The 23,438-nt window shown below is 43.3% G+C and overlaps 1 protein-coding gene and 1 long non-coding RNA gene across 4 annotated transcripts in view; one reads left to right on the top strand and one right to left on the bottom strand.

The window, feature by feature from the left end:
• LOC138758193 (uncharacterized) overlaps positions 1 to 15,762 on the top strand; it is a 41,723-nt gene extending 25,961 nt beyond the window's left edge. Inside the window, exons 2-4 of one of the 3 annotated variants that reach the window (XR_011354203.1) lie at positions 5,044 to 5,281; positions 7,963 to 8,151; positions 15,315 to 15,762. This is a non-coding gene — a long non-coding RNA (uncharacterized lncRNA). Of the gene's footprint in view, positions 1 to 5,043; positions 5,282 to 7,962; positions 8,390 to 11,041; positions 12,014 to 15,314 lie in introns of those variants that run through there. The other 2 variants (XR_011354202.1, XR_011354201.1) reach the window with 2 other exon arrangements.
• Positions 3,172 to 7,380, bottom strand: LOC138758191 (alveolar macrophage chemotactic factor-like). Its single transcript, XM_069926777.1, has 4 exons — positions 7,263 to 7,380; positions 6,303 to 6,432; positions 6,099 to 6,178; positions 3,172 to 4,822 (listed from the first exon to the last, which is right to left on the bottom strand). The coding sequence occupies exons 1-4, from the start codon at positions 7,321 to 7,323 to the stop codon at positions 4,782 to 4,784; spliced, it is 312 nt and encodes a 103-aa protein (XP_069782878.1). The 5' UTR covers positions 7,324 to 7,380; the 3' UTR covers positions 3,172 to 4,781.
• Positions 15,763 to 23,438: the final 7,676 nt, after the last annotated feature.

Genomic DNA, 23,438 nt, shown 5'->3' with positions numbered 1-23,438 from the left:
GAGGCGCCCGTCTGCCTCGAAGGCGGTGTATGGTTTATCCCAAGTGAGGATAGGGAACTGGTTGTAGGCCAACTTTAGGACAATTGTCAAGAAAACCTTATAGTGGGCTATCTCATTGACCATGTCAGCTATTCGGGGTAGGGGGTAGGCATCCAGCTGTGTGTACTGGTTTATGGTCTGGCTATAATCGATGACCATCCTTAGTTTGCTACCCCCTTTTACCACTAGGACTTGGGCTCTACAGGGACTGGTGCTGGGCTCTATGATACCTTCCGCCTGAAGCCGCCTCACTTCTGCCTTAATGAAGGCCAGGTCGACTGCGCAATAGCGCCTACTCCTGGCAGCTATGGGCTTTCAATCTGATGTAAGGTAGGTGAGGAGGGCAGGAGGGGTTATCCAGAGCGTGGAGAGGCCACAGGTGGATTGGGGGCAGTGGCAGGACTGTGTGCTGTGGAGTGTGAATAGGGGGAAGGGCCTGCTGAAGGCAAGAGTGAGGCTTTGGAGGTGGAACTGGAAGTCCAGCCCTTAGAGGACTGGGGCACAGAGCTTGGGCATAACAAGGAGCCTGAACTCGTGTTATGTTCCTCCCCCACCCCCCCCCCCCCCCACACTGTCAAATCCACTGAGCGGGACCCAAGGGCTGTGATGGAGTAGTACTGAGCTGCAAAAGCAATACCAAAGTTTGTGGGGTAGATTTTGAGCTTTAGTGCCCAGGCACATTTGGGTGCATGAAGGTCTCAGTACGACCGCTATCGAACAGGCATTTTGTTACCTTCCCACTGACAGCAATGTCCATATTTGAGCACCCAAGTCCGTGGGGAATGTCCCTTTTTAAGGTGGTGGACACTAGGATCATCTCAGGGTCCGAGTCGCTGCTCCAGATGGATGAGGCGAATAACGGCCAGCGGCTTTTTTCCCGGGCATGGGGTGCATTGGGTGGGCAATCAGGTGTTGACCACATTGTCCCATCGCTGTGCAATCAGGGCCCGCTGGCCCAAGATGACGGTGCCCAGTGGATGCACATGACATCAGTGCGGTCGGGCAACCTGGCCAGCCATGAAGCAGGAGGTGACGCCAGCAGTACTGGGGGAAGTGATATCTTCGATACTGGCAGAAGTGACGTCATTGTTGCAGGCGGAAGACATCTGGGGGAAGATGGCGGTGCAGGTTGGTGGCTGGGCAAAGACCACTTTTTCTTTTGAGAGACACTACCTGGCTTGTTAAGTTTTTCTGGCTGTAACAAGCTTAGAGGACACCAAAACCCAGCAGCAATAGATATTCACCAAGATAAATGTTTACTTAAACAAAAGTTACTTTTAATTATCTTTAAACATGAAAACATGTTCAAATTTTAATTTATTACTACTAACTTAACTTCTAACTCTAAACGTATGTGTATTTAATGTGTGTGTAAGTTCAGAAAAGTTTTTTGATTCACAGTCCAATCTCACTTCTCATTCCTCCAAGTTCACAAATATCAGGCAATTCTTATACTGTGCACAGAATTTAACATTTATGACGTTCGCCAGGCTTTGGTGCTTGAAAGGTAAATAGTTACCACTCAAAAAGGTTCTTGTCAATTTTCAGAGAGAGATTTGTTGTTCGCTGAACACCCACAACTGATTCCTTGTAACCAGCCACTTCAGCATCTTGCCGAAGAAACTCACCCCATCAGGGTTCTCCAGATGATATCCTCTTTCTTTCAGGTCATCACAGAGTTCCTTTTAGTTTCACTTATTTCAAGTGAAACATTAGGCAGCCAGTACTCTCCACAAGGGCTTTGACCAGGCTGAACTAAGCATTCACAACCCATCTTACAAATGGGGTTTTCCACAAGCTTGCCAGCTTGTCCTGTTCAAATTTCCAGCATCGTCAGTTTTATTTGCTTTTCATTTCCAATTCTTACCCTCTGGCAGACAACAGGGAGACTGTCATTAACAAACTCGTCATTGACAGTAAAATATGACAAAAAGGCAATGTTCATCATCTATTATGTGTCTTGAGAAGAAGCTGAACCTCTGCCTTGTTCTCTCAACTAGCCATTGTTTGCCTGATCTACCTTATTCAACATCTACCTGTCAAAGCAGTTACATTCACCAGACATCATAATAGGGTTGTGTTCATGTCTACAACTGCCTTTCCAAGACTCTCACCAGCTACCACAAAGATTTTGGTGGCAAGGAGGACCAAAGCAATTGGTGACCAGCTCTACTGCACGGGACCCAATGCTCATAAACAGAATAGGCATGCACCTGGCACTGGACGCACATACTTGCTAACGCACACAAGGATGAGAGGTGTCTCTCTTTCTTTCGCTCTCTCTCTTCCCCTCTCTCACTCATACAGACACACACACGTTTTGCTGGACATCATTGGGATTTCTGAACTTCTGTTGTTCAATGACACCCTTGTTGATCTGTTCAATAAATTCCATTCAGTGAATAAATATCACATGACTCTAATCAATGGCCCATTTCCAAGGCTAATCTTGAGCCTTGTAACCTGACTCTATTTCACCTGCACCAATTGTGTCTGCTACTTTGAGCATTTCAGTTAATTGGTTCCTTTCAAATTAATTTCAGACCAAAATATCAGATTCATACTGAATGGCCATCTGATTCTAACTGTGTTTGATGATCTCCTGGAGCCTGAGATCTAGGAGTTACTCATTCTGGAGTGAATCCTCTTTTTTGCCAGAAAGATAAGCCTCTAGTTGCAAGAGATGAGAGTTAGAAATTGCATTCCTATTCCATCCAGTGAAATTTCACAGTTCAAAGATTCGGATGGTCTTTCTTTGTTGTAGACATAAGGGCCAAATATAATTCTCATCAACCCTTGGAGGGTCATATATCGATCTTGAGGTATGGGGCACCAAAAAACTGCAGGTTTGCTCTAACCAGGGTAGATTGCAAGAATTTAAGCCAGCCAGAAACCCCTGGATTTCATCAGCACTGTACAACTGCACCCTCACTGCTTTCACATTGCAGTGTTGGGTCCACTTAGTGCGAGGGTTAAAACAAAGCTTCAGGAAATCCCACTGTCGTTGGAGTTGCCCTTGGAGAACTTGCTCTTCGTTTTTCAGCCTTGTTTATTTATTAAAAAGAGAATCGTGGAACTGTACGCTGAACATTCAGAAGCAATGACATCAAATTCTTTATGAGAAGCCAAGTTTATTTTACTTAATTTGCTCAACCAATTCATTCACAGGCATCAACTTTGTGAGGTTTGGCCAAGCAATGTGGAGGGTAAAAGAGTTCTATCACAAATTTATATTAAAAATTCCTATTTACAAATTAAATTTCCTCCATTGATAATTTGACCATTAGTATCATTGCCTTTTCAAATGTAAGTAATTTACATAAAAATCGCACATTCTGGAAATTTGCTCCCACGGACATTGGAATGACATGAAAGTCTGAAAATTTACAGAGGAAATCACACAGTTTCAGTTATAATGTCAATGGTCCATAAACACTGCTATAAAATGACACCAACAACATTTGTAACAGGTTTGTATCCTGTTTTACAAAAACATTTCTGAAATAAATATATTTGGTCAGTACTACTACCAAAAATATATCACAGACTATGAACAGTGGAAACACAAAATTCGCAAGGATATGATTTGAAATCAGTGCAAAATCGCATGATATCCTCTGGTAAAATTAGAATTTTTAAATGTTCTACATTCTAAACTAGGTTATCTCATTGAATTAACAAAGGGTAGCTCCTGGTTACATCAGCCTCTGACAAAACCGGCGGGGGTTGCCAAGGTGGCGTGTGATAACTGAATGGGTTCAAGTCAGCAGGAGACCTACCATCTCCTGTCAGTGTTATGTGCATGGGGATGTGGGATTGGGACGATGGAAGTGTGAGGGACGTGAAGTGTTTATGGCTTACAATTACCGATAAAGTCAAAGTTCAGCCTGGGCGCAGGAAAAATAATCTCAAAGCTGTGTGGGATTTCACGTATAAATGAATTTGAACTTAAACTTGCGTGTGCTGGTGCAGTTCCTTCTGGCAGTCCACAGCTCTCTCAGTCAATTATTCCACACTCCAACACCATCCACTGGATTTCCAAGCAGATTCAAAATATACATCCAGAAGAATTAATGAAATAATTTATTCTAAAACTAACATCTCCTCCTGACATATTTTTGAATTTTATATTTTATATACAGCATGGTAGAAGCCGATTCCGGCCGTTTAAACCCGTGCCGCCCAATTACACCCAAATTAACCTACAATTGTTGGTTTTGGAGGGTAGGAGGAAACCAGAGGGGCTGAAGGAAGGTGTGCAGACTCAGAGAAAACGTACACACTCCTTACAGACAGCACAGGAACCAAATCCGGGTCATGGCTGATGTAATAGCATCGCGCTAACCGCTACACTGATTGAACCGCCTGTATTGCCGCATTTTAGCAAATGGCACGCATTCCTTTCACCTTTTCCACGGAATGCCTGTGTCCCATTTGCTAATTAGAATGTCTGGAGAAGTACTTATCAACTGCTTGTGACATAACACTCAGCAGTAGTAAAATCGCTTCCATTACCACAGACCTAAACAAATCTCAAACACAACACGACAAATATCAACTGCAACCAGGTGTCGCGATGGGAAGTAAACACATTGTGCGTCAGGGATGAACCGTGCAATTATTCACAGAAGGCAGTCAAGAGAAAGCACTGCAGTGAACCATAAGGAGGTAACATCAAAGAGGCAATGCACACAGGGTGCATCTTCGTTCATCCCTGTCAGGTAATTCATGATGGTAATCCATCAGATCCCAGCTTTATTCTTTGATTGTTTATTTTTGACACCTGAAATAAAATTGAGCAATATGCATTGTTAGTACTGCATAGATTGTATTCAGCACACTATTAAGACAGTTGTCATGCAGACATAAAAAGGAGCACTTTGCTAAAATTTGGAAGTTTTGCACCATCTTGTGGCTGTTGCAATGCACATTATTTAAAATGGATGAGGTAGTGCTCTGTTCCATTGCTAAATCTTTTCAAATGAAAACTGCCCTTTCCTGCAGGAATGAAGGCTTGGACAACATTCCGGCAGGGATGGAAAAGCACTGAGTAACTTTGGCATCACCCAAATGCCGGGCAACAACCATTGTGCAACAAGAGAGGGTCGGACCACATTGAATGACACCAACTCCCCGCCATCAAGATCCTTGAGCGTTCCCATTAATGGAGACCCAGCAGGACCAGCCACAAAAATCCAGTGGTGACAAGAACAAGTTGGATGCTTGAGTGCCTTGCAGTTTAGTGAGTAACCTCATGACACCTCTCAACTTTCCGTCATTTATGAGGTGCAGGGAGGAGTGTGAGGAAACAGGATGCAGCGCTATCAATTAGACCCAACAGGCCAGGTTGAGATCAATAGGATTTAATCACTATAAACTTACATGCTGTTGGCCCATTTCCAAGGCAGTACTGAGGGAGGGGATTGTGTGATACTGGCTTTATTAGGAATCCTGGAGGGGGAGGAGTTACAGTATCAGGGGTGGGACAACCAGTATAATGACTGTAATACAGTGCCCCACCACACAGGATCCAACAGCAAGAAGCTCTACTCCACCCAGTTCAGAGAATTCTGTATGATTGCCACCCCATCCAATCACCTAAACCTCCTTTCCCATCAACCTTTTCCACTTCCAACAAACCTTGGTAGCCTTGCCGTGATTCATACTCTGCAGTTGGGACGCAAAATCTACTCCTGCTTATATCAACAATGAACAACGACATTGGTGCAGATAGTAAGTGGCTGAGCTTTGACATTAAGTAGTTAGCTAATATTCCAGGTTATGGTTCAAAACGTACTGGGAGATGTAGGTGAGTGTAATTGGGCGGCTCGGGCTCGTGAGCCTAAAGGGCCTGCTACCGGGCTATATATCTAAATTTTTTAAATTAAATGCATGCAGAAGGGGTACTCTGCATGTTGAAATACTGGGGCTTGGGGGGGGATGATGAATGTTCAGCAGGGAAGAGCAGACATCATCTTCCTCTGTGAAGGTCCAGTCTCAGATGGTGAAAGAAATTACATTTGTTTGCAAGCGAAGTCTGAATTCTGGCAAACACTGACCTTTCAAAGATGTTATCAGAACCTCCACCCACTTGGCTTCAGGATCAAGACACACTGTCTCTTTACTTTTCAATGAGATACTGTGAAGAGAAGGAAATATTTAACATAGAGAAATCAAATGCTCCTCTTAAAGTTCACAACTTATTAAGTAAATGTCACAATGGGAGAAAGGGTAAGGGTGATAGTCTGACTTAATTGACTTACATTATCTCTACGTCTTCACAGTGAGATCCTCTGGGAATGTAGTTCAAGCTTTTTATGAGCTTTGGATGAATAACCACAGAACTGACCCGTAAGCACTGGCACCGTCCTTGGGTTCCAGGGATCGGAATACCTGAGGAAAGATTACTCAGATTTCATTGTTTGTTCAATGGGCTGCTGCCTGCAAACCTGTTAGCACTCTTCCGGTACATTTGTACATTAAGAGCCTGCACAAACACTTAATGGAGTATTGCAGACATTCGTTTGTTCCTAAAATTGAGAAGTTTGATAGCAAAGACCACAACTGTAATCCACGGTAAGAATGGGTATTCTCTTTGACCACAGTTTTGTATCACTGTAAAGAGTTTGGATGCTCTCCCTGTGTCTGCATGGGTCTTCCCCGGTTTTCGTCCACCCCTCGATGCGTACAGGAGTTGGAGGTCAATTGGGCGCAGATAGGCGGCGCAGGCTTGTGGGTCGAAAGGGCCTGCTGCCATGCTGCATGTCTAAATTTAAATTTTTAATTATTTTCACTTCTGCAGTTTAACTGCCTGGATTAGTCTTACATTAGTTAAATTTCAGTGGACAGAATTTTAAAATTCTTCTCTATAACGCTGCATTATCGAGAGCATTGGCAACATAATTGCTTTGTGTACATTGAAAAGCAAAAGCATGCAACACAGAAAAATGCAGGAGAAACTCAACATCAATAAGGTAAAGGGTAACCGACATCTCAGGCCTGAGTCCTTCAAGGTATGAGCAAAAAAAAAGGCAGACACCTGAATCAAAAGGTAGGCACCTGAATCAAAAGGTTGGGGGGGGGAGAAGGAGAGGACAGGAGGGGGGAAAGGGGGCAGAGGGGATGATATAGATATGAGAGTAGAAGAGAAAAGGACGCTGAGGTGGAAGGAGCTCTCTGAATGAAGAGGAAAGGATACAATAAGTTCAGACATCACAACATACCTTGGGCGACCACGACACACAGGAGGAGGATGAGCACCGTTACGGGGGCTGCTCTCACCATCTCCCTCCCACTCTGTGCTGAGATGTCTGATGAAGGATCTTCCTGATGCAGCAGCTCTCTCTGCTGAATCCAGTTCTGCCACATGGGTCCAATGAGTTCCTATTTATGGGGACTCCCTTCCCTCACTCACATCATCTCCTGCAGTGGAAGCTGCCAATCATACTGACGTTCCAAGGAAGGGAATATCCCTGTTCCCCAAAGCACTTTCACTTTCTCAGTTTTACGTTGCAACACTTGCATGTGGTTTACAGCAGAACAAGGATTATATATTACAATAGATGTAGAATTGGTTATATATAATTTCTAAAGTTTAGTGACTAATTTTAGAAAGAGGCTTTAATTTTCTTGGAATGGTGAATGGTGCTAAAAGACAGTTTCCATTCAAGTTAAAACAACCCAGTGCCAGATTTTACACCTTCTTGCTGAAATTTATTTTACATTTTATTTCAAAATATTTATGCAGTAAATACAAAAAAATGTAAATCTCTTGCTTTACATTAATTATGCCATCAATTACTTTTATGAAGGAGCACACACTATCCCGCAGGATCCATCATGTTCTTCTCCAACCTGGCCTGCAGGACATTCTGTGTTTGTCACTGATCGATTTGTGGTCAAAGGTGTTTTTTATTTCTGCAGAAACTTTCCCTAAAAGGACTGAAAAGTCCAACCAAATGGAAGAGTGCACAGCAACAAGACAGGCCCATCCTTCACAACTCACAAAGTGGACAAGGACCCTTTCACCCTGCACACATCCTTTAGCTGCTCCCATCATAGCTTGTCAGAGACGGCACTACCGGGCTGAGGAACAGCTTCTTCCCATGGGCGGTGAGTCTGCTGAATGACTGAATGAGCTGCTCATGCAATCCCTCTGTGACCCCACTTTATATTAAATAATATTTATTTATTTGTATATATGAATATTTGTTCCGCATATGTATCGTTTGCCTGTATGCGTGCTATGTCTGGACCAGAGGACACTCTGTCATCGGGTGGTACTTTTCCAATAAAGATGATATATAATCTTGAACTTGAACTTCAGGGATAAAGAACAGATACGCACACAGCCATTGGTGTTTGTCTAATTCTTTTGCCAACTTGTCTGCACATAGTTCGATCCAGCCATACAAAGGTGGCCATCAAGATGAGGGCAATGTTGGGTCATTTCTTCAGAATCCTGTGCATCATGGGCTAACAGGGGATGTCCAATCTGGATCTTCAGGACTAGATGATTCAAATGATGCCGCAGCTCAGGAAAACGGGTTTGGGCCACACCTGTGCCAAGACCTGCCTTGCACCTGATGACCAGGGTTTAGTTTGTCATGGAGAGGGAGCACAACTCCTGCAATCTCACCTCTTGTTTTCCCTTGGTCATCTGTTCCAGCCAACTCTTGTCACACACTCCAGCTCCTCCAAATGAGATTCTTGGCATCTCAGGACAGAGGGGGAACTGACGATTAGATGGGCAAGTTGCCAGGGAATGAGGCCTCAGTGTAAATGACTCTGGCCCCTAAGTCAAGTTCAAACTGGCTGCTGAGATTGATGGGGTGGGGGGGGGGGGTGGGAGGGAAGGGTCTGAGCAGAAGATGGTGATGTCATCACCATAATAGGAAGCTTTGACCTGAGTATCACCCCTCTATTTGGCATCATTACTGCTCTTATGCCTGCATTCTTCCAGATAGATTCAGCAAAAGCTTCCAGGCGACACACAAACAAACCACTTAAGCCAAACTAAGTGGTGGGTGAGTGCAAAGCATCAGATAGGAGGTCAGCACAAAGGGATGATATCTACAGGGAACGGTGCTTAAAGAGGTCTCAGAGAATCATTGAGGGGCCTTTACCATCCAGCCCACAGTATCTTTGAGACATTACTCTCAAGGAAGAGTTAGAGGAGCATAAATACTAGGATTTCAAGGCTGGGAAACAGCTTCTTCCCACAGGTGGAGAGGGGGAGCACATTTAGGTTCTTGGGAGTCACTATCTCAGAGGATCTTTCCTGGACCCAACACTCCAATGGCATCGAGAAGAAAACACATCAATGCCTTTGCTTCTTCAGGAGTTTGCGGAGGTTTGGTATGACACCAGAAACCCTGGCAAATTTCTACAGAGGTTTGGTGAAAACATCACAGCCTGCTATAGGGACACAAATATGCCTGAGCATAAAGCCCTCTAAAAAATAGTGGACATAGCCCAGGACATCACAGGCAAAACTGTTAGAAACAGAATTACCTTTAAAGAAATTGCTCGAGACAAAAATTGAGAACAAAGAACATTTATTACAACAACAATGCAAAGTTGGGTGCTTCCCCTTACCCTGGGAATACACACATACACTGGGTCTCACCCAACTTTTATACAGTAAATTTCAGTATCAGAATACCCTCCCCCTTACATTCTTCTGCCCCCTGGATGGGTTTGGCAGAGGCAATCCTTCCTGCCTACATGCAGTTTCAGTATACTTGGAGGACCAGGGAGTATCCTGTCGGTGTCCCTTCATGTTATTGTCCTTATTCACACCTTCCTGATTCTCGGAGCTACAGTCTCTTGGTATGAAGAGTTGGCTCATCCTGTCTAGGGTTGGCTAATTTAATATGTATAACTTTGTAAATCTGTGTAAGGTTAACTAATTAGATATGTAGAACTTGGCACTTCTGTCTATCCAGACTACCTCAACTTCCTACATTCTATTGTTCCTTACAGCTCCTTATCTTATTCTTATGGTGGCTCATTGATCTTGTCACAAAGACTAGAAAATTCTTATGTTAATCGTGCTGACTCTGCTTTCCTGCATCCTAATTCCCAAGCTCATCCTGTTTGTACTGGTTACAGCCATTAACTGATGTATGAATTTTAGTTTCCTTCATGTTCATAATTTTAGATCAGTTTTCCCATCTCTCACAAAACCATCCCCACTATTGAGTACTGGGAATGCTGCTGTCGGAGAGACCCACACCACCCAGCACACACTCTGTTCTCGCTGCTGCCATCAGTAAAGAGGTGTAGGTGTGACCATACTCACACCACCAAGGTCAGGAACACCTGCTACCCCTCCACCACCAGACTCCTCAATGACAAACTCAATCAGGGACTCATTTACTTTTGCATTTTATTGATTCTCTTTTTGTTCTCTCTGTATTGCACAGTCAATTTGTTTATGTTCATTATCTGTTTACAGTTTTTTGTTTATGTTAATAGTGTGTACAGTTTTCTTTTGCACAACCAATTCATGGTAATTCTGTCACACCCACAGGAAAAAAGAATCTCAGGGATGTATGTGATGTCATATATGTACTCTAGAAATAAATCTAAATCTGAAATCTGCTGCACAATTCTAGAAACCCATAAATTATATCTGGATTTTGTTTGTTTGTATTTGTGTGTTTGTGTGTGCGTGCGTGTGTGTGTGTGTGTGTGTGTGTGTGTGTGTGTGTGTGTGTGTGTGTGTGTGTGTGTGTGTGTGTGTGTGTGTGTGCGCGCGCGTGTGTGCATGTGTGTGTGTGTGTGCACGCGCGTGTGTGTGTGTGTGTGCGTGTGTGTGTGTGTGTGCGTGTGTGTGTGTGTGTGTGTGTGTGTGTGTGTGTGTGTGTGTGTGTGTGTGTGGTTTGCGCGTGCACACACATCCTCTCCTAGTCCAAGCTGACCAGTCTAACCCCCTGTGCTGCACATAGGTGATGGTAATTTTTGTCAGTACAAGGCTAATAGAGGGATATTCTTGCAGGGTAATGTGAAAGTTTGGTACGGATGCATCGACTGACACAGAAAAGCCCAGGAGAATATGCAAACCACACCTGGGATTTCCTGGAAACAGCTTTCCCTTTCACAGTCCACGCATAACAGCATGTCTCTTTGCTGAATAATGCTGCAGGTTCAGAGAACATGTACAGGCACGGGCATGGTTCCAACATTAGATATACTCCCCTTCTTCAGTGAAGTATCAACATAATGCTGCAGTAATTTCCATTTCTGGGAAGCAAATTGTTCTGAATATTCCACCACTGCAAAAATACTTCATTCACTCTCAGCCATGTTCACTTCTTTTTTTCAAGCAGCTATTTTTGATCAAGTCAGAGTGAGGGAAGAGTTTTGACAGTGAGTCATCAGTGGCAAGACAGAGTTAATTGTGCAATGGAAGCTCTTTGCCAAAGAGAGACTTACAGATTGTCATTGTAAATTTCAGTTCTGTATTTTGTTACTCAACCAGAAGACGATCATTTTACAACTTAAAAGTGATTATAGGAATTGTGACTTCCTATAATTTGATGTAAAGAGGTGGAGCTGAGGTATATTGTTGTTTGTTTGCAGAGCTCATTTAATATTGTAATATTGTAATAATTGTGTGCAGTGAACTGAGATTCACTGATGGTTGTTAAACTGATGGTTGGCTCTGCCTCCTGGCTCCTCCCCCATTTATCCATCTATCACCCTGGTTACCCGCGTAAACCCTGAGCCCCTCTGAAGACCCTACCCTCAGTTATAAGCTAATAAAAGCGTATGTTCTCACCAGTCATGAGAGCTTTTATTCACGCCACATAGTGTGCATCTATTTGTAGATGTTCATTGAGATTCGGTTTGACTTCACTGCATTTTTTGATGTAACAGGCAATAAGTTGGTAACACCAACTAAACAGTCTCTGAGAGGTTGCTGTTGTTCTCAAACCTTTTCAATTTAGCTGCCAATGAGGCAAAGTCACAGGATCCAACTATAAAGTTTAAAGATACCATTATTGTGTCCTAATACTACATTTAGAATGTAACATACATGAAATTCTTTAACTTTTATCTACCATAAGGCAGACAGAGTCGCCACTTTGTCCACTATTAACCCCAGTGAGAAATGAACTCATGACCCCTGGTTTACAAGACCAGTGCTCTAACCACAGAGCAAGCAACATCAATTTGCATTGATATAGTTCCTTAAATTATTCAGGTTCAAATCTGGAGCATTCCCAGTTGCATCTCCCAGTGAGGCCCACAAGAGCAGAGAATTTCTGAGAATATTTACCTCTATTTCTGTACCTGTAGCTTTAGCGTTCTCTGCAAAAGGATCCCATCTCTATGTTACCTCAGGAGTATTCTGAGATCTACCGCTCAATTATGTGGTAAAAGATGGCTGAGCAAGCCCAGTGGATCCCAAAACCCAGCAGCAATAGATATTCACCAAGATAAATGGTTACTTAAACAAGCGTTGCTTTTAATTATCTTTAAACATGAAAACAGAATCACATTTTAACTTATCACTATTAACTTAACTAACCTAACTTAACCCTCTAAGTGCACGTGTATGAAGTGTGTGTAAGTTCAGAAAAGTTCTTTGATTCACAGTCCAATCTCACTTCTCATTCCTCCAAGTTCACTGGTTGCAGGCAATTCTTATACTGTGCATAGAATTTAACATTTTATGCTTTGGTTCTTGAAAGGTAAATGGTTACCGCTCAGGAAAGTTCTTGTCAGTTTTCAGAGAGAGATTTGTCGTTTGTTGGACACCCACAACTGATTACTTTTAATCAGCCACTTCAGTATCTTGCAGAAGAAACTTTTTCCATCAGGTTTCTCCAGATGATAGCCTCTTTCTTTCAGGTCACCACAGAGTTCCTTTTAGTTTCTCTTATTTCAAGTGAAACATTAGGCAGCCAGTCCTCTCCTCTTGTATGGAGCACAAGGGCTTTGACCAGGCTGAACTAAGCAGCCACTACCCGTCTTTCAAATGGAGATTTTCCACAAGCTTTCCAGCTTGTCCTGTTCCAGACCCAGTTGTTGCTGCTGACTGTAAAACTGCTGAACTGAATTCTCTCTCTCTCTCTCTCTCTCTCTCTCTCTCTCTCTCTCTCTCAGAGAAAAGCCTGTTAGACTCCTGCTCCAAACTACTCCTTCGATCACTTTCATCTGTTGTTTTTCAAAATGATAATCCATTAATGAAGTCCCTTGGGCACTCTCCAAAGCTTTTGCAAAGGCTCTCAGGAGTCACCCTGTTTGGCTTGAGCAGAGCTCCAGTATTTTAAATGAGGTCTGTTTTGAAGTGTTTGTATGTGACCTACACTAAAAAACCTGCCTCAATTTATCTCCCGAAAACATCTATAACTGTCTCAAAGCAAAGAGAAGCTGGAGGGACTGAGTACATCAGTCAGCTTTTCAGGTCAGTACCCTTTATTGATTAATGATGATTTAGTCTTGATAACAGTTCCTGACCTAAAATGTTGACTCTCTATTTCTCTCCATGGATGCTGCCTGACTTGCTGTGTCTTCCCAGCTACACTTTGTTCACTCAAGATCCTGTGATGATCTAGTAAAAGAAAGTTATTTTTGTGTCAAGACTCTCATTGAGATGCACTTTGACATGACCTTGATTCTATTTTCCTCTCTCCTGCGAAGCTCCCCCACCTATTTGGAGCATTTTCTATTTTCTTTCGGAAAGCTCTGAGTGGATGCTGACCTCCAGTGGTATTGCTTGTGAGGGGGGCCTGGCCACAGTTAACTCAAGAAGATGGCATCCCAGTTCAGTTCTCCAATCTGACGTCCAAAAGGTAGCTGGAACTGACATCGTCCAAGAAAGCAGGTGGAGCAGTCAGTGTTTGGGGGAATAGTCGGGCGGTAACAATCCAAGCAGTTTGCACTTTCTGGGACTCAAAAATAACTATTCCCTCCCATTCATAAAGACCAGCATACCACTCTATCCACATGAGATTCCACCTTCAAAGAATGATGAACCATTATTCCTAGATCTTTCTGTTCTTCTGAATTCTTCAAAGCCCTCCCATTTACTGCATATGTGCTGTTTTGATGATTTTTTCCAAAATGAAGCATTTCACATTTTTCAGTATTAAACTCCATCCACCACCTTTCACCCCACTCTTCTAAGCCGTCGAAATCCTTCTGCAATCTCTGAAAACCATCTTCACTATCCAATGTTTATTTATGGTTTTAAATTTTAAATAAAATATATACATTATGGACACATAACAGCAAAGAAAGTTTTACACTGTGTATTTCCAATGTCCAATATGTCAGACTCCATGAGAGAAAAATATTGAAGTGGCCACTTTCAAGCTGTGATGCTTCAAATGGCTATATCAATAGTTTTGAAGGACTCCATACATGCCTTCCACTTTCTACACTGGATCTATCAAAGCTGTAGTAAAAGAAAAACAATTACATGCATTTATCTGTTGGGGAGAGAGTGGAGAGCACCAAGTTGCTTAGAGTTCACTTAACATGGACACACAACATCTCCTCACATGTCAGGAAGACACCACAGGGACTGCCCTTCTTGAGAAGACTGAAGTGGGCAAGGCTACTGGCCACCATCATGTCAACCTTCTGCAGGAGCTCTATCGAGAGTGACCTGGCCGGCTCCATCACAGTGTGGTACAGTTGATGGAGAGAAATGAATCAGAAGTCAATCCACAGGACCACAGGAGTGGCAGAAAGGATCACTGGGGTCTCCTCCATTCCTTCGACATGATGTATCAGGATCGTTGTCTGAAGAGGGCTCACAAAATGATTGAGTCTCCCACCCCACACATAGCATCTTGCTGCTTCTCCCATCAGGAAAGAGATACAGGAGTGTCAGAGCCAGCACCACTGGGCTGAGGAACAGCTTTATCCCCCAGGCGGTGAGAATGCTGAACCAGCAAAGGAACTGCTCACACCAACCAACCGAGACTCTCATATTTATGAAACAGTATATCATATGTTTATTTATTTGTACTTATGAATACTAATCCTGCAGATGTATTGTCTGCTGTATGTGTGTTGCGTCTGGTTGCGTGTCTACATGTTTTCCACTGAGGGCCGGAGAACGCTGTTTTGTTAGGTTGTACTTGTACAATCAGATGTCAATGAGGTTGACTTGAATGTCAGGGTAATTCTCCCTCTTATAAATATACAAAAGCCTATGTTAAAGCAGAAATGGAATCATGCCAAGGGAGAAAACCATCCCAGCGGCCACACTTTCCCCAGTTTCATGAACAAAATATTCTGCATTTTGGCCACAGGAATTCTATACTGACCAATGGCAAAGACACAAAGCTTCTATCTGAAGAATCACACATCTCAAATTCAGATCGTGAAGGTCGCCTTGGCAGGAAGTGTATAGCAGTCACGTGGAAGTCCGACATTACATGATGGAATACAGAGATACGGAGTTGTATTGCCCTGGAGAAAATCACAATTTAAGGAGAAAATATGACACATTCATTAGGATGCAGTAGCCTTATCGGCATCATATAGGTACACAAATATAGTTACACTCCTTCCAAATAGAAGAGGTAAAAATCTGGACTAATAGTGGAATGACTGAGATAAATGAAGTGGGTCAGGGGCGCAGATGACCTGCTCTTGTTCTGGGTCTTTTTCATTTTACTTTATGTTATTTTGGGTTTATATTTGGTTCTTTTAAAGGACGGTGACTCTATAGATTCTTGGATTTTTTTAATGCTTGTATGGGAGGGAAGGGAGAGGGGTGGGCGGGGAAAGGGCTCTGAATAAAATATATCATTGTTGACAAAGATTGGATTGTTCTTTAGGATTTATGTGAGTCTTGGAAAATCATAAATAAAATATTCAAACAAAAAAGGAATCACGTGTCAAGCGGCTCAATTAATTATGCATTAGATTTTTTTTCTCCCCGGGGAACAGTTTCAGATTGGCTGCACAGTAACCCAGTTCCACATTTTGGAGCAAGTTCACAGGACTCGGATATTTCACAGACTTGGCACCGATCCAAGGGATTATAATTCATAGGAAACATCCACTGGAGTGAAACACGTGAGTTACAAGAAATTCACCATCCATCAATCTGATGCAGAATTGCTCCTTCAAAGATTTCTTGCCCTGGCTATTGGGGTATGCAAGGTAGAAGTGGGATGGGAACCTATTTACCTGATTCTTTGATTCGGCAACATCTTCTTTGGCTTGGCTTCGCGGACGAAGACTTATGGAGGGGGTAAAAGTCCACGTCAGCTGCAGGCTCGTTTGTGGCCGACAAGTCCGATGCGGGACAGGCAGACACGGTTGCAGCGGTTGCAGGGGAAAATTGGTTGGTTGGGGTTGGGTGTTGGGTTTTTCCTCCTTTTGTCAGTAAAGCCCATGAATTAGCAGCTTAAATTTGACATCAGGCTCTTCAGTGATAGTTAGTGCGACACTATTACAGAACCAGCGACCGGGGTTCAAATCCCCCGCTGTCTGTAAGGTTTGTATGTTCTTCCCCGAGACTATGTGGGTTTCCTTTAGGTCCTCCAATTTCTTCTGAAACGTTCAAAATGTAGGGGGTTTGTGGATTAATTGTGGTATTTGGGCATCACAGGCTCGTGTTACCGTGCTGTATATCTAAATTTAAAATTTAACATTTAGAGTGAGGGCGAATGGTTAAATCTGCCAGAAATGTTTTTCTATCCCAGTATAACTCCTCAACTTCATAACACGGACATTCATCTTTGTGTCACCTTGACCTGTGTTTTTATGACCTGAAATTAAATCACCACTGCCCCCGAATCTGCCGACCAGACCCATGGGCAAACTTAAAGATATTCATATCCATCAGATTTGTGAGCACTGCTGGGAAAGAGTGGTTGAGTGGGGCAAGTTGGATCAGCATTCAAAAAATGGCATGATGAGGAAGGAGACCAGCCCATTATGTGCTGTATCAATGTGATCTGCAGGAACAGATTGTTCAGCATAAAATATTCACTCCATTCACCAGCCTCTGGATTTTCTGGAGGCTGGTTCAAGTTTCAGTTTCCAGATCTGTCAAGTGTCGTCACGTTGAGTCCACCCTTCATGGTGAGGTTAAAGAAAATCAGTGTCAGACCACAGCCCATGTGACTACTAGGAAATCAGCTGGTTATAAACTACACAAGAGTCCTGCACATCAAACGGTGTCTGCTCTCCCGTCTGCTTATCAATGGCAAGTTATAATGACAAATAATAGGAATCTTGCAAGATTAGCCATCCCTAATCTTTTTCTGTGTTTAATCCAGTTCGAGTCAGCCAAAGGCTGAAAATTATGCACAAAACTTGACGTAAAGCTTGATCAATTCTGTTGATCAAGGAATATGTTTAAGCACAAGTTTCCATTCAGACAATGTTGATGGAAAGGAGGATTAACGTAATCATTGCCTGGTTTCTCTGGCATCTGCTGACTTGTATGAGCAAGAGGAAAACAGTTTGTATAGATCTGCTGCACTGAAATTCAAGCTCACAGAGATGTTCAGATGCCATCTATAATTTTGCAATTTGCGCGCGCACACACTATCACACCCCACATGCACATGCACAAATATACAACATACACACATATATAATCATGCACCTATAATATATGTAAACATGCACACATATGAGGATCGTGGAGAAAAACATGGCCTCCCTGCCTTTCTGGAACATGTGTATTGCAGGTGGTCATGTGTCCTCCCCATCTGAAATTTATTCAGAAGTCATATCACCTGTCAATCAAGGTTGGACTCCGGCCATCCATTAATGCACATCTTGCCGGTGGCAAATTTAAATCACCTCGGGTCATTATTGGTTAGATACCAGGATCAAACATTGATGCATAGCACATTTTTTTCTCTCTGCCTCATGGTCCAAGCCCCTGACGTCCCTCCATGCCAGGTCACTACTGTGGACATCACAGGAAGTGTTGCAGGTAAGGTGAACACTACACTGAAGCTGTGAGCCTTAGTACTGTGACAGATCAGTGCTTGCAGAGAACCTGTTGGTACAGGGATCTGGGAGTGTTTGTGAAAGTCCCTGCCTGAAAAGTCAGGAGTGCAGTGCTGCAGCTCTGGCAGGCCATTTCAGGACCGCTTTGGGGCAACGGGCTGCTCTGGTGCTGCTTTGGGACCGTTCCAGGCCGCTTTGGGTCCGCTCTGGCACCGCATGGTCCCAAAGTGGCAGCGGAAGCACCCCAATGCGGGATCAATGGCTGTCTTCACTTCCTATAAACCCCTACACAGCTGGAACCCCTCTGCCAGTGCCAAAGAAACACAAATGTCAGTCCCCCCACTCGGCAGCACCCTACACCACCCTCCCCCCCACCCCCCACCCCCGGCTCTGCAACACACTCGAATCCCCGGGCTGTGTGCTATTCTCTATTCTGGACATACATTCTTCTTGCACAACTGGGTTGTCTTACTTCGGAGTCCTACAGTTCGCTGTCAATCATGTAGTGCCAATTACATCATGGCAGCCACCAAGGAACCTCCTTGTCGCCATTTTTAGTGAGCTTCAACACCTAAAAATTTAGCACTGCATCTGTGTAGAGTGTGCACTCAAGTGTGTGAGTGTGCAAGATATAGGCGGCCAGTGGTATCGGAGTCCAACTGAGGTCGATGTGAATGTCTATACCATTGTTCAAGTAATATAGTAATTGAGTACCATTTGACGTTCTCCCATATGCCTCCTGTATGTTAATCAAAGTTACGTGTGAATGTAACCCTTGTGTTTAGATTCATCTCCCTGTGAACCCACTGAACATGACACTCTTCCCAACATCTCCCCCACACCCACATCCACACCCACAGTGTCACACACACACACACACACACACACACCATATAACCATTTATAGCACAGAAACTGGCCAGTTCAGCCCTTCTAGTAAATGCCAAACAATTTCTCCCATCTAGCCCCACTGACCTGCATTTGTCCCATAACCCTCCATTCCTCCCACCTTCATAAACGTATCCAACTTTTCATTAAATATTAACATCGACCTCAGTCAGAAGTTCATTCCATACCCCCACCACCCTCTGCGTGAAAGAATTTCCCCTCGTGTTTCCCCTAAACTTTTCCCCTTTTACTCTCAATCCATGCCATCTTATTTGAATCTCCCCCACTCTCAGTGGAAAAAGCCTATTAATACCTAACTCTTTTTCCCCCTTATAATTTTGAATACCTCTATCAAATCACCCCTCAATCATCTCTGCTCCAGAGAATAAAGTCCCAGCCTGTTCAACCTTTCCCCGTAACTCAAACCCTGAAAGCCTAGCAACATTCTCGTAAACCTCCTCTGCACTCTCTCTATTTTGTTTATATCCTTCCTGTAATCCAGCGACCAAAACTGCACTCAGTATTCCAAATTGTGCCTCACCAATGCTTTATACAATTTCAACATAACATCCCAACTCCTGTCTTCTATACTCTGATTTATGAAAGCCAACATACTAAATGCCTCCTTCACCACCCTATCCACATGTGATTCAACTTTCAGAGAATGACGTACCATGACTCCTAAATCTCTTTGTTGCACTGCACTCAATTGTCCACCATTTAACGTGTATGTCCTATTTTGATTAATCCTACCAAAATGTAGCACCTCACATTTATCAGTATTAAACTCCATCTGCCATCTTTCAGCCCACTCTTCTAACTGTCCTATATCACCCTGTAAGCTTTGATAATCTTCCTCACTGTCCACAACACTGCCAACCTTTGTATCATCTGCAAATTTACTAATCTACATCATTAATATATATCTCAAACGCACACACACACATACACACACGCACACACACACACACACACACACACACGCACACGCACACGCACGCACGCATGTACGCACGGACGCACGTAGACGGAATCAGACCTGCCTCACCCTCATGCACCCTCCTCCCCAGTCTGCAGTTCCCCGTCCACTGAGTCGAATTAGGATTAGCAATGAGAGTGACAACTCCAAACTGTGAATTACAAATCAGGAAAATTACATTGGACTCATACTGAGCCCTGAACTGAGCTTTTCATTGGGTTAGTTAGCCCTCTCTAGAAATTCCATTCATCTCTGATTAAATTTATGTTCATGTACATAAGGTGCAATCAGAGTCTGATTTGCTGCAATTTTTCAAGTACATAAGAAACTCTAACAATTATTTAAGTGTAGTTAAAATGCAAGAAGAAGAAAAGATAGTAAATATAAAAGTAATGATAAATGATGACTACAGTTTCTGCAAGTGTGCCTCGTATGCTAGGCTGCTGCTATCGGTGTTCACATCTCAGAGGCTAGTGGATAAGCTGTCTTCGCTGGGGTTCAACACCCCTCTCTGCTGGATTCTCTGGCCGAAAGACTTAGCACTGATCAGGGCTGTGTACTCAGCTTGTTGCTGTTCACGCTGCCGACTCACAACTGCATTCAGTTCTAACATAATCATTGGGCTTGAGGATAGTTGCTCTGCCACAGCAGCTCTAACATCAGTACTGTGCAGACCCAGAGTATGGAGACATAGTACTGTTCCAAAAGGTTCATTCGGCCAGTCTGAATGCCAACGGCTCCCACAGGCTTTAAACGGCCTGTTAAAGGAGCCAACGGTGTTCTATCTTAAAACCTTGCAACTGTGAGGTCTGTGCCCAAGATGGCAGCAGCCACAGGGTTTGAAGACTCGGAGGGAGTAGCGGACTGATGCAGAGCACCAGAAATGGCAAGACTCCCCCCACCATTGAGGAGAACTAGAGGATTCCTGTCTGGCTGTATCACTGCATGGAATGGTAGTTGCAAAGCATTAACAATACAGAGGATTATCAAAAAGGCGGAGAAGGTCATGAGGTCTCACCTTCCTCTATTGATAGTGTTTACTGGAAGTGTTACTTAATTAGGGCTCAAATAATTATCGAGGACTCTTTCCATCCAATTCATAGTATCTTAGACCCACTACCATTAAGTAGAAGGTACAGAAGCATCAAAGTCAGGACTGCCAGGCTTGGAAATAGCTTCTTCCCCTAGGCTGTGAGATTGGTGAATGGTTTCCTGTAATCGAGTAAATCATTTGAAAATATTTAAATGAAATCTTGATATACCTGTATATATGTGATTATTATGTGCATGTGTGTGCACCTTGGCCTGGTAAACACTATTTCATCTGGTTGTATTGGCCCAATCAGAAGATATTAAACTTGAAAATGTGCTGTATAAGTCTTCAATACAGTTTTACAGTCTGTTATGTTTAGGGTAGGATGGAGAGGAGGGAAACCTGATAATGCTTGAAGCCATCATTAAAGATGAAATAGTGAAACTTTTGGAACGTAAGGGTTCAATCAGGCAGACGCAGCATGGCTTTAGAAAGGGAAGATCTTGTTTGACAAATTTGTTAGGATTCTTTGAGGATATAATGGGTGCGGTGGATAGAGGGGAATAGGTTGATGTTGTATATTTGGATTTCCAGAAAGCGTATGATAAGGTGCCGCACAAGAGACTTGTCAGTAAGTTACAGGTAAGTGGAGTCCAGGGAAGTATATTGGCATGGATTGAAAATTGGTTGTCTGACAGGAGGCAGAGAGTCGGGATAAGTGGGAGTTTTTCAGGTTGGCAGAGAGTGGTAAGTGGGGTGCAGCAAGTGTTGGTGCTAGGCCCACAACTGTTCATTATTTACATTGATGACTTGGAGGAGGGGACAAAATGTGGTGTTGCCAAGTTTGCGGATGACACCGAATTGAGTGGAAGAGCAAATTGTAATGAGGATGTGGAGAATCTGCAGAGGGATATAGTTAAGCTGGATGAGAGGGCAAAGGTCTGGCAGATGGAGTACAATGTTAGTAAGTGTGAGGTTATCCACTTTGGCAAGAAACATAAAGGAGCTGAATATTATTTAAATGGTGAAAAACTACAGCATGCTGTTGTGCAGAGGGACTTGGGAGTGCTTGTGCATGAATCACAAAAAGTTAGGTTGCAGGTGCAGCAGGTTATTAAGAAGGCAAATGGAATGTTGGCCTTCATCACTAGAGGAATTGAATTCAGGAGTAGGGAGGTAATGTTGCAACTATATAAGGTACTGGTGAGACCGCACCTGGAGTACTGTGTCCAGTTCTGGTCTCCATATTTGAGGAAGGATATACTGGCTTTGGAGACGGTCCAGAGGAGGTTTACTAGGTTGATCCCTGGGATGAAGGGGTTGACTTATGATGAAAGATTAAATAGTCTAGGATTGTATTCGCTCGAGTTCAGAAGAATGAGAGGAGATCTTATAGAAACATATAGGATTATGAAGGGTATGGATAAGATAGATGTAGGAAGGTTTTTTGAGCTGGCTGGGGAAACTAAAACGAGAGGACACAGTCTCAAGATTCGGGGGAGTAGATTTAGGACAGAGATGAGGAAAAATAGTTTTTCCCAGAGAGTAGTGAATGTTTGGAATTCTCTAACCAGGGAAGTGGTTGAGGCTGCTTCATTAGACATATTTAAAATTCAGTTAGATAAATTTTTACATGATAGAGGAATTAGGGGATATGGGGAGAAGGCAGGTAGGTGGAGTTAGGTCATAAATTAGATCAGCCATGATCTTATTGAAAGGCAAACCAGGCTCAATGGGCCATTTTTGACCTACTCCTGTTCCTACTTCCTATGTTTGCCACTTTATGCAGCCTTCTGTGTTCCTGGGCATTCAACTTTCCACATGAATCCTTGTTGTGTGTGGAGGAAATGTGGCCTCCCTATCTGTCTGGAACGTGAGCATTGCAGGTGGTCACTCACATGTCCTCCCTGTCTGAAACTTACTCAGAAGTCACATCAGCTGTCAATTTAGGTTGGACTCCACACACCTTGCATTGGCTAATTTAAATCACCTCAGGTCATTATTAGTTAGAAGCACAGATTAGCACTGTATACAGGTAATCCTCAACTTACGACCGTAACGGGGATGGAAGGATTGGTTGTAATTTGGGTTTGGTCATAAATCAGGAAACGGGGTGGGGGGGTGTTGAGCTGCCGGGGGAGTGGGGACTTCGGGCTGCCACCAGGAGCAGGGAACAACTGTATAGATTACTTTTAATACATTATATGAACATACAGTAGTTTTAATATTTTTTAAAAATTTTGGTCATATGTGCGGTTGGACATAACTTGCGTAGGTCAGATGTCGAAGACTATCTGTATAATACCATAAACACAGCACATTCTTTCTCTCATCCTTGTGCTCCCAAGCCCTGGACATCACTCTACGCCAGGTCACTACTGTAGACATCGAGTAAGGTGTGCACTACACTGAAGCATAGTATTGCGATAGATCAATACTTGCAGAGAGCCACGCCCCCATTGGCCAGGTATCTGGGTGTGTAAGGGTCCGCTTGTAGTGCGTGACCAGGTCGAGTATAGGTTTACCATTGTCGGAGTTCAACTGAAGTCCATGTCT

The sequence above is a fragment of the Narcine bancroftii genome, chromosome 3 (assembly GCF_036971445.1).
Source record: "Narcine bancroftii isolate sNarBan1 chromosome 3, sNarBan1.hap1, whole genome shotgun sequence".
NCBI classification, from domain to species: Eukaryota; Metazoa; Chordata; class Chondrichthyes; order Torpediniformes; family Narcinidae; genus Narcine; species Narcine bancroftii.
Note: the sequence above shows the minus strand (reverse complement) of the source record. Positions and strands in the feature narration are given on the sequence as shown.

What these genes read in the sequence shown, in the direction of transcription:
- LOC138758191 (XM_069926777.1), bottom strand. Translation starts at nt 7,323, where the DNA reads ATGGTGAGAGCAGCCCCCGTAACGGTGCTCATCCTCCTCCTGTGTGTC. An exon ending in GTGTGTCGTGGTCGCCCAAG is followed by an intron (nt 6,433 to 7,262) that starts GTATGTTGTGAT and finishes ATCTTTCCTCAG; the next exon opens with GTATTCCGATCCCTGGAACC. An exon ending in TCTGATAACATCTTTGAAAG is followed by an intron (nt 4,823 to 6,098) that starts GTCAGTGTTTGC and finishes ATTTTATTTCAG; the next exon opens with GTGTCAAAAATAAACAATCA.